Source organism: Salvelinus fontinalis, unplaced genomic scaffold (genome assembly GCF_029448725.1).
Source record: "Salvelinus fontinalis isolate EN_2023a unplaced genomic scaffold, ASM2944872v1 scaffold_1472, whole genome shotgun sequence".
NCBI classification, from domain to species: Eukaryota; Metazoa; Chordata; class Actinopteri; order Salmoniformes; family Salmonidae; genus Salvelinus; species Salvelinus fontinalis.
Genome location: NW_026601681.1, coordinates 1 through 11,028, shown reverse-complemented (window position 1 = coordinate 11,028; position 11,028 = coordinate 1). Strand labels below are relative to the sequence as shown.

The 11,028-nt window shown below is 44.4% G+C and overlaps 1 protein-coding gene across 1 annotated transcript; it reads right to left on the bottom strand.

Moving 5' to 3' along the window:
* Positions 1-431: 431 nt before the first annotated feature.
* Positions 432-3,486, bottom strand: LOC129849466 (uncharacterized). Its single transcript, XM_055916291.1, has 3 exons — positions 1,695-3,486; positions 1,475-1,550; positions 432-1,354 (listed from the first exon to the last, which is right to left on the bottom strand). The coding sequence occupies exons 1-3, from the start codon at positions 3,456-3,458 to the stop codon at positions 1,248-1,250; spliced, it is 1,947 nt and encodes a 648-aa protein (XP_055772266.1). The 5' UTR covers positions 3,459-3,486; the 3' UTR covers positions 432-1,247.
* Between the last annotated feature and the right edge of the window lie 7,542 nt (positions 3,487-11,028).

Below are 11,028 nucleotides of genomic sequence, written 5' to 3'. Positions count from 1 at the left end.
ATTAATTTGGCAGACAGCAATGTTGTATTTCACCCTAGAAACTCTGAATTCCATATACTGTATATGACTCATCAAGCCCTTCTCTGCCAAGGCAGAGTTAGAGGAAGATGTAAGTACGCATTTCACCTATTCTACTCAGCGCATGTGATAAATACATTGATTTGATTTTCTGATTGAAGATATTTGTCGCCATCTTGAGGCCTTTTCTACCTCTTTCAGGGCCGTGCCAATTAAATAAATACATGAATGTCAGGCAACTTCAGACCGTCTCTTGTGATCATACCCTGATGAAGACAGCTTGGCTGTCGAAACGTTGGTAATTACATTTTTGCATCTGAGCTCCTAGAGTGTGCGGCTCTCCTTTATTTTTAAACTTCAGACCGTCTAACACCAATATAGCTTTTGTTGAGCAAACAAATATCACCATCAAGTTGACATACGTCAATTCACTTTTATTCATTTACATTATTTCTACTATAATATAAAGCGCCATAATGAATATCTTAATACTGAGTGTTTTTTGTGTAGCTGCTTGTGAAGTTATTTCTTGTGTACGTATGTAGGGTATAAACTACGCTTTAGTCCCATGTCATCAAATGAATACCTAAATAAAAAATTATAAAAGATACAATATTAATCAATCTACAATACAAATGGTTTATTAAAACAACCATTAAAAAGTATGTAAGTGATTGAAAAATAAAATACATAGTTCCTCAAAGCCCAAAAAGTTTAGCACCACTTTCCTAATCGTAAGAGTAGAAGCTGCTGTCGGCCTACCCTCCTTGTCATTTTATAATTTAGGCTAAATATCTACATCAAATGTAGAGGCTGCAATGGACGTGGATCAATGATTACAATAGGGAGAGGGCATCAGATGTACAGCACATCTAGTCAATTGGTTGGGCTTCTTAGCTTATCTTCCTAATCACAGGAGCAGCTGTAGATGTCTGAATGACATTTAGAAGCTCACATTCCTAGTTACAGGAGTGGGAGCTAATAAGGGATCAAAAGACCCAGATGGAATTTTGGTGTTAAGTAGCCTATAGTGGATCTTCCTTAAGGAGTATAAACTAATGGCAAGCTAGTCCACTGACAGCCTGGTTCAAATATAGCAGCATTAAGGGACTCAAAAAGAAAACAGAAATGAACAACAAAAATCAAAATGTTTTATTGAGGCCAGTTGTGGTGTCCTCCTCAGATGTAGCCTGGCAAAAGCAACTGACATGGGCTGCACGTCATCCAGGCTACCCATCAGAGGACCCAGAGGACTTGCAGGTGACCAAGCGTTTCCAGGCCTTCTGGACTCTCCAGAAGAAGCCCCGGATGCCTTTCCTCATCTTGGATAATTTAACTGGCAAGAAGATGAAAATATGTAAGAATTTCAGATGGACAATTATCTGATAAAACAATAATTTATTACTTCTTTATATATAATTGTCCCATAAGAACATTTCCCCCCAGGAATACTCACTCATAGGTGGAGAATCCACAGCAATGTACATCTCTGGCTGGTCTGTAGTGTCTTTAAGGACAATGCTCATCTTGGACTGTGATCAGAATTCAAAGATGCACAATTAAACATCAATTTCACTTCCTTTACATATTCCTATAATTATACAACTATATTTACCGGTGCCGATATCAAAAAGCACAACCAATGACCATTCAAGAGTAATCTGAGCTTGTCTTACCTTTCTGCCGGTGGCATAATGCACCCCCTCAGATTCCACATCCTCCACATCATCACTGCATGAGTCTTCAAGGTCTGAGGTCTCGCTGGGCACTGAGGGTTTCAAGATGGCCAGTAGCTTGTGGGAAACAATGACAGAGACAATGGAAAGCATCTCCTGATCCTCAAATAAATCGTCAATTTTCAAGGAGCGTTTCAAACGCTTGACCTTCCCAAGGTCAGTGTAGATGGCATCTGCCAGCTTCGATGTCATCTTAGAATTGAAACTTTTTTGCTGGCTTCCCATTTCCTCAATCAGATATTTGGCCACCTCATCATCGAACAATCGGATCAGCTCAGTCACCAGATCACTGATCTGGATGCGCTGATGTTTGTTGGTCCTTTTTGGCATACGGCATATCTTCTTGACAAGCTTCATCAGGACTTCTTCTAATATAAGCTCCCTAATGAAGCTGCTGGAACCGGATGTCACTTGTTCCACAGTGGACCACTCCGGCTGTTCAATCTCAGTCTTGATGCTGCTCTGCTCAGCTTTCTCATTCAAAGATTGACGGGTTGTCATTTCATTAAACAAGGCTGTCAATTCTTTCAAGTTGAGTGTAGATTCCAGATTTTTGGTGCCTTGAAGTTTGGATGGTGCATCCATAATTGCGTTCGTGACAAGACAGACAATGTCCTTGTGCAGCTTGGGTGCCTTGTGGCACAGTATCTTCTGTAGGGCTTCCTCTGTGCCATAGCGTTGCATCAACTTTCTATGCACAGACAGCACCAGCTGAAAGATGTCTGTTGCTTTCAGGCAGACATTTGCTTCCCTCCACCTGTTAGTCACCCTCACCCACAGAGCACTGGACAGCTTGTTGGTCACATCCTCAACTAGGGTCCAGCTGGCCAGTTTATCCTGGGTCCGAGGAACAATCAGAGACCGCAGCCGGACAATGATATCCATCACCGCCTCTACGTGAACAATAATATACACCGGTTGGGATGCCTTCACCTCAGCCGAGCCACATCGGCTCTTAACCATGACCTTGTCCTGGTCTGTCCTTAGGCAGATGTCTGAGGAGAGCGGCCGGACAGAGACTTTGGGTACGATTGAACCCAGACGGTTGACTTCCCTGGTGACTGCACTCGCAATGGCTGTTGTCATCTCCCCGCTGCCGCGGCTCAAAGCTCGCCTCAAAGCATCAGGAGAGCCCATGTGCTCCTCCAGCTCTCTGCAGAGGGCACTTACAATCCTTGCACTTGAGGGGCGGGAGTACGGCGTCTTGAGATCCTTGGTCATTTCCAATGCTGAGGGAACGTCTGGGGAATCGGACATGTCCCGAAGGACAGAAACCACCATGTCCATTGCCACATCAGAGAGAGTGGTGGTTGGGGATGACACAGGTGATGCAAAGTCCTCTGAGTCAAGCTCATACCCATGAAGCAGCTTGGTGATCAGGTCTACAACCACGTCTGGTGTGGAATGTAGACTGGGAGAGTCCTTGTCAGAGTTCTCAATCATACAGGATTCAATTTCACTCAAAGCCCTTCTGACCATGATGTTTGTCTCAGAGTCATTGGGTACATGGTTCTCTTTGAGAGGTTTGATACCTGCCTCACACAGCTCTTTCACATGGATGTTCTCGGATGACATCACTGCTTCTTGAATAGTAGGTGGTTGATTGGCTATGGTTGTAGCCATGATTGTCCTTACCATCAGAGGACAAAGCTTCGCAACCAGTTCATACTGTAGCTTAAAGCTCTCAGAGCGGCTGTCGTTCATGGGTACCTCAGGGACGTCAAGGCCCTAAAATAGCATCTTCCGTACCAGTTTGCCCACTACACCCTCCAGTAGGCAATTAGTAGGGCTCTGAGTCTCATTCCCTCTGCCACTGGAAGGTAACGCTTGCTTCTTGTGAAGGCCATGAATGGCCTCACTTTGCGCAATACAACCCTCAACAGGCAACTCCTCTACTGCAATCGTGTGCACAACCACATTGACGTCGTTGGTGTGGGGTCCAATCAAAAGCTTCTTATAGGTTGGGTCTGTGACATATTGTAAAACACCCCCGCCTGTCTTTAAGTTCTGAGCTTTATCTCCAAATGTCCTATCCAGGAGACACAATACTGACTCAGATAGTGGGTCAGTGAACTCCTGGAGCTCTAGGCTGCTCTCAACTTCGAAGGGGCTGAGGCTGCAGCTGATCTGGGAGCTGTAATAAGAAGCCTGCAGCTCTCTCTTGGACTCCAATGTGTCATGCAGCTTTGGATATAAGGCATCTGCAATGGAGTCTGTGAGCCGCTCATCCAAATTAACAGAGAAAATATTATTCAGGCTTTTGTTGGAAGCCTCCTCTTTGGTTTTTCTCAGGATGTCCCGCACAGCTTCCCTTGGGGCAGAACCAGAAGTGCAAGCATGTCCATTGGATGGTGTCTGGGTGCCAGTAAGGGATTCCTTGATCAAGAAACTCTGGAGTTCGGTGGCCACTTCCTTACACATCTCCCTTCTGATCTTCAGAACAGCAGGTGTCAGTGTAACTTTCTCTGAGGTCAAAGGTGTCAGAACTCTGGTCAAAGTTGAGGGGCATCTGAGATGATCACCCAGACCCTCTAAGTCATCAGAGCAGGACACCTTGGCAACTTGAAATAAAACCGAACTAATAAGGTTCTGAGCCATAGCAGATGATTTTGCTGATGCTGCCTGGAGTGTCTCTAAACTAACCTGATTGGAGGCAGCCATCTTTGTTGTTGCCCTGGTAATGATGTTACTCACAGGCTTGATGGAGTAGCTCATAAACTGGGATCTCAGGCTTTCAAAGACTCCCTTCACTCTTTCTGCCTTCAGGTCTTTGTCAGTGGCAAATACACACGACTGAACAGCATGGATAGATACAGGGAGAGGAAAGCCCAAGGGTGAAGCCACATCTGTATCTGTGATATGGATGGAGGACTCTGAGGGTGTCCCTTCAAGGCGCCTCTGCAGCAACTTTATCATCTCCAGGACCCTGGCATTGTCCTGTGGTGAGATGGAGCACTCTCCTGAGAGGTTCTCACTGTCTAGTGTGTTCTGGATTCCAAGCAGTGTTGTGCTGAGTATCCTCCTGTCATGGGGAAGCACTCCCCTCAGTGCAGAAGAGGACCGGCTCTGTGGTGCAGGTGTGCTGCATGGTGTTGATGCACCAGAGACGTCACTTCCACTGTCATCATCTTTTTTGGTCCTCATTATAATAAGGATTTCGTCAATGATCTCATCACTGTAGACTTCTAATTCGTCTGTGATAACATGGGCCGTTGGGGTGGCGATACTCAGAGTACGACCCCCAAGAAGTTTGAAGGACGTCTCCGACCCACTGCCAAGAGGGCCAACAGACACACATTGCAGTGTTTCGCTGGATGATGAAGAACAACTGGAGGAGAGATCAAGCAGCTCCTCCTCCAAAGTCGGAGAGGAGGAAAGAATTCCCTCCATTTTCAGGACAGAGATAACATCCGCAAGTGTTGAATCTACAAGGTCCTCACCTAGTGGGCTACTCCTTAAGTGGCTGACAAACACCCTTGTAGGAGAATGGGAGACTGTGTTGGGAGACGGAGAGCCCTCCTCACCATTCACACTTGACCGCGCCTCCACAATTGCTAAAGACTTGGAGATGACAGGACATACAAGCTCGCCAGCCCGCTCAATAACGGAGGGGAGGGAAAAGTCCAAAGGGGCTGGAGGTGTCACACTCCCTCCTTGGCCATTTCTATCTTGGCTGAGGCAGATCGACGAGACCTCAGTAGCAAATTGATTCTCCCGCACAGGGCTGCTGCTAGAGTCATGTCCAGGAACAGTTGAAATAGAGCTCACAGCCAGGGAGCAAGGAATGTCACTCCTACTGTCTAAAAGCTTGATAGAGCACGAGGAGGGGCGGCTGCTGGAGGGGAGGTTGGTGTTGGTCTCTTCGCTGGAGAGTAAGGAGGAGAAAGGGGCCAAGGTCAGTTTGACAGGGATGACATGCCCACGACCTACCACAGCAGATAAGGTTCCAGAGTAGTCAGTGGCAGTAGGTGGTTTAGCAGATTGTAGTTTAGCAGATTGTAGTTTAGCAGGTGGTGGTTTAGCAGATTGTAATTTAGCAGGTGGTGGTTTAGCAGATTGTAATTTAGCAGGTGGTGGTTTAGCAGATTGTAGTTTAGCAGGTGGTGGTTTAGCAGATTGTAATTTAGCAGATTGTGGTTTAGCAGATGGTGGTTTAGCAGGTGATGGTTTAGCAGGTGATGGTTTAGCAGGTGATGGTTTAGCAGGTGATGGTTTAGCAGTTGGCGGTTTGTCAGATTGTGGTTTAGCAGGTGATGGTTTAACAGTTGGCGGTTTGGCAGATTGTGGTTTAGCAGATGGTGGTTTAGCAGTTGGCGGTTTGGCAGATTGTGGTTTAGCAGGTGATGGTTTAGCAGTTGGCGGTTTGGCAGATTGGGGCCTGGTAGAACGTGGCCTAGTAGCCAGGAGGTTCTTAGTAGAGATCTGACTGGAGGAAGAGTGTGCTCGTTCCTCACTGGACAGAGAACTGCTGCTACAACAAGTCTGGACAGCAGTGACTGGTTCATCAATGGAGATTGGGGAGGACCTACTGTCAGGACTCTGAGTGAGACAGATCACATTGACTTTGGAGAGTAAGGAGGTACAGCTGACAGAGCCCTGGGATGAATCTTGGTTGGTGTCTTTGCTGATGGGGAGCATACTCTCTGCAGCACTTTCTGAATCTCTCAGCCTTATAAGGTCAACCAAGGCAGGGATCAGAATGCTATTAACCTCCTCCAATACTGAGCTTGTTATGTGTCCAATCATGAGCAGCAAGTCCCTAACAGTAATCTGTATATATGAACACAGAAAGGTACATCAACACAATTGATTCAGATTTACAGTATGTTGGAAATCAAAACACATGTTAATCCATATCCAAAATATTTTTTAAGTAAATATAACAAGTATACCTTTCATTTGTTGTTGTTGCAATTATTCTATATCAAATGTGTGGTCTCCATTGTTGCAACTTAATCATCTTCCTCATCTAGACTTTTTACATTTACCAAAGTGGTTAACGCATATTACATCATATCATCCAAATACAGTGGCAAGACAAAGTATATGAACCCTATTGGAATTATCTGAATTTCTGCGTGAATTGGTCACAAAATTAGATTTAATCTTCATCTAAGTCACAACAACAGATTAACACATTCTGCTTAAAATAATAACACACAAATGATTGTATTTTTCTTGTCTATACTGAACACATCATTTAAACATTCACAGTGTAAGTTGAAAAAAGTATGTGAACCCCAAGGCTAATGACTTCTCCAAAAGCTAATTGGAGTCAGCTAACCTGGAGTACAATCATTGAGACGAGATTGGAGATGTTGGTTAGAGCTGCCTGCCCTAAAAACACTCACAAAATTTGAGTTTGCTATTCACAAGAAGCATTGTCTGATGTGAACCATGCCTCAAACGAAAGAGATCTCAGAAGACCCAAGATTAAGAATTGTTGACTTGCATAAAGCTGGAAAGGGTTACAAAAGTATCTCTAAAAGCCTTGATGTTCATCACTCCACGGTCACACAAACTGTAGATAAATGGAGAAAGTTCAGCACTGTTGCTACTCTCCCTAGGAGTGGCCGTCCTGCAAAAATGACTGCAAGTTGCTACTGTTGCTACTCTCCCTAGGAGTGGCCGTCCTGCAAAGATGTACCGATCCTGTGCAGGTGTTGTTACGAGGTCTGCCACTGCGAGGACGATCAGCTGTCCGTCTTGTCTTCCTGTAGCGCTGTCTTAGGCGTCTCACAGTACGGACATTGCAATTTATTGCCCTGGCCACATCTGCAGTCCTCATGCCTCCTTGCAGCATGACTAAGGCACGTTCACGCAGATGAGCAGGGACCCTGGACAGCTTTCTTTTGGTGTTTTTCAGAGTCAGTAGAAAGGCCTCTTTAGTTTCCTAAGTTTTCATAACTGTGACCTTAATTGCCTATCGTCTGTAAGCTGTTAGTGTCTTAACGACCGTTCCACAGATGCATGTTCATTCATTGTTTATGGTTCATTGAACAAGCATGGGAAACAGTGTTTATACCCTTTACAATGAAGATCTGTGAAGTTATTTGGATTTATACGAATTATCTTTGAAAGACAGGGTCCTAAAAATGGGAGGTTTATTTTTTTGCTGAGTGTACTTTTCCCACACTGCACTGTGAATGTTTACACGGTGTGTTCAATAAAGACATGAAAAAGTACAATTATTTGTGTGTTATTAGTTTAAGCAGACTGTGTTTGTCTATTGTTGTGACTTAGATGAAGATCAGATAACATTTTATGACCAATTTACACAGAAGTCCAGGTAATTCCAAAGGGTTCACATACTTTTTCTTGCCACTGTACTTGGATATGGATTTCCCAGGAGATGGGAGACAGGGAAGCAGTAATATGTCTACAGCCCCCAAAGAGTGAAAGCTGGGAACATGTTCATGATCAAAATGACCTACCGCTGACGGGCTAGCTGAATGTGGTGAGCAGGTCATCACAGTAGACACGGTTCCAGAGTGATCAGAGTCACTGCTAGGTCTTTCAGTTGGTGGTCTGGCAGAACGTGGTCTGGCAGTATGTAGCCTAGCAACCTCGAGGTTCTCAGTCGAGATCTGACTGGAAAGAGTGTCCATCGAGGAGGTGGAGTGTCTGAAGGGAGAGTCCATTACCAGAGGTGTGTGTGTCTCCATGCCCAGGGGTCTCCAATCTCCCATCTGGCTACCAGGCTAAGAGAGACGGGTGAGAGAGAGAGGCAAATGGATGAAGATACCAACAGAAACACTGAGGTCCTACTGCTGCTTAAGCAATTATGAGTTGATATCAGCCCTAGGAGTGCCGCTGTTCCATCCTTACCTGTCCAGTTCGGCGCTCCAGGCGCAGCTCCCTGCACACTTCTCTTTCCAGCTCCTCAAGCCTGAGGCGTCGTTTCACCTCCCAAGCCAGTTCGGCCAAGTGAAGGTTCTTCCCCTCTTCCATTTCACTCTGAAACCTTCACACACAAGGGAACATAAAACATGACTTACCTTCATTTTTCTACAACTCAAACTGTCCACCATATCTATTTCTTAAGTTATTGCTAGATAGGAGGTCAACGTGATTCCACACCTTTGCTTATGTTTTTTTTAACACATTTGGGTAAAAGATTCTAATAACACTCACGTGTTCTTGAAGTAGTTTCTACCCTTGGCAATGAGCCACTCTCTAATATCCGTCAGTGAGATGTGGGACGGAACCTCCCCTTGCTGCTGCAAGACTAGGAACTGCTTCAAAAGATTTTTCTGATAGAGAGAGAGAGATTAATTTGCACCCTTGCCTTCCACAAGTTTTTCCTGGTCTTGTAATGTGATCAGAAAACCCTTTCCCGATCCATGAGCGACAGCAAGTTACATACACAGTGAAATAAAACGCATGGAAAGGTATGTCTTACAATATAGCTTTGTGTTTTTATAATTGTGCATCTAGAAAGTAGACCACTCTAACCTGCTGGGCACAGCACTGCTTCTCCCACAGCAACTGAACTGACTTGATGTAGCCACTGTAGCGATTGTACTCCTTACGCGTACACAGCACCTGAAAGGGAGGCGCCACAAAAGGGTCATTTTTAGAGGAAGTTCATGGGTACAAACACCCAATCCCAAATCAACCTCTAACCCCTACCCCAATATTGATTGATTTTGCCTTTATTTAACCAGGTAAGACATTAAGAACACATTTTCTTTTACAACCTGCACTAACAATGACCATATGCACTTGTAGATTTGGATTTGTGTAAACTAAGCATAATGGCAAACATTTCACCTAGCCATCATATTGCTTACACCTGTCCAATTTTCTCAGTTCCATATAAGTGTCACTTTTAGATTTTGGAAAGAAAAAGGAGGTTTGCCATGCCTTCTCATTTGAGGTGATGAGGCCTTGCTTCACCAGCCGCTTCTTCCTTTCCGGATGGCGGAAAAAACACTTCAGGTGTTTGTCGTGGAGGCAGTTATAACTAACATCTATGACTCTCATGTTGGGGTCCAACAGGTCAAACCCGGGGGTCTCCTGATGGAGCTGTGGATTGTGTTTTAACAAACCTCAAAGTCAGGGAAATGGATACTACAGTGGGAATGGTTGTGGAATTAGGACTGGAAATGGGAAGAAAGTCATTAAAAATACATAATTAGGTAACATTTACTTTGAAAGAAATTGAGGATCTCAGATCATTTGGAATGTCATACTATCACACTAACCTTCGCCCCCAGTTTTCCTCTGAAGAATACAGGGAATGTCCTCTCTGGGGCTTCCAGTAACCCCTACAAAGACAGAGACAATCATGACAAAACTTTTTAGACGTGGGGTTTTGATAGTAGACCCCATCCCTGTCACTTGGTTTGCAATAATTCCACCTTTTGCCAATTCACTTTGCATGAAAAATGTTGAATCAAGCTCATATCTATAACAAATTTGTCGTAGGCCTACATGATGACTGATTCTGTAGGCTACATATTCATCTCATAGACTTTCCTCATCCATCTTTAGAATTATACAAATGTGAAGCGACATTAATATGAAGAACGAACAAAGCATTATCCTAGGCCTACTCACATTTTCTTCTTCTTTGCCCGCACTTTTTGACATAGTAGGCATATTGACTAATATTGTAAACAAGTGATGTCATAACAGAAACTTGATTATCCTGTGTCTCCAGAAAAGGTAGGCCCTATGCCCCCCAAAACGTCCGCTATCTGATAGACCTATGTTGTTGTACTGATATAAACACTATGAAAGGATATTGTAGCCTTAACCTATTGAAATAGTCTACAGGCTTATTTATGGTGTGCCCGCTCCATAAAGCACAGCTCCAGTTGTGCCTGGGCATGCTGCAACAGGTGCACTCTGTTGCCAAGCCTTCCACAGAATCATACCTCAACCCTAAAATGTGATCCACATGTATTCGATTTCGAAACTGTCAAGTTATTTGCATTGATGGATTTAAAGCATTATCACGACTAACAGGCTGACTACACCAAATGAATTTAGAAATCTATATTCAATTATTGCACCCACACTGCTTGGGCGCGCCAACGAGCGTCTGCATAGCAAAGGGCTAAAATAGAAGTCAGTTCTATTTCTGATGCAGATCGCACTGCAAGTCCTGCCTCTCCCATCTCCTCATTGGTTTATAGAAGCAGGTACCCACGTGCCATCTCCTCATTGGTTATACCCAAGTGGGTGACTGAAAAACGAACGAGGTCAGTGGCGGTAATGCGCCTAATTATATGAAAGTTGCCAATCGCAATATAAAATCAAGAGAAGA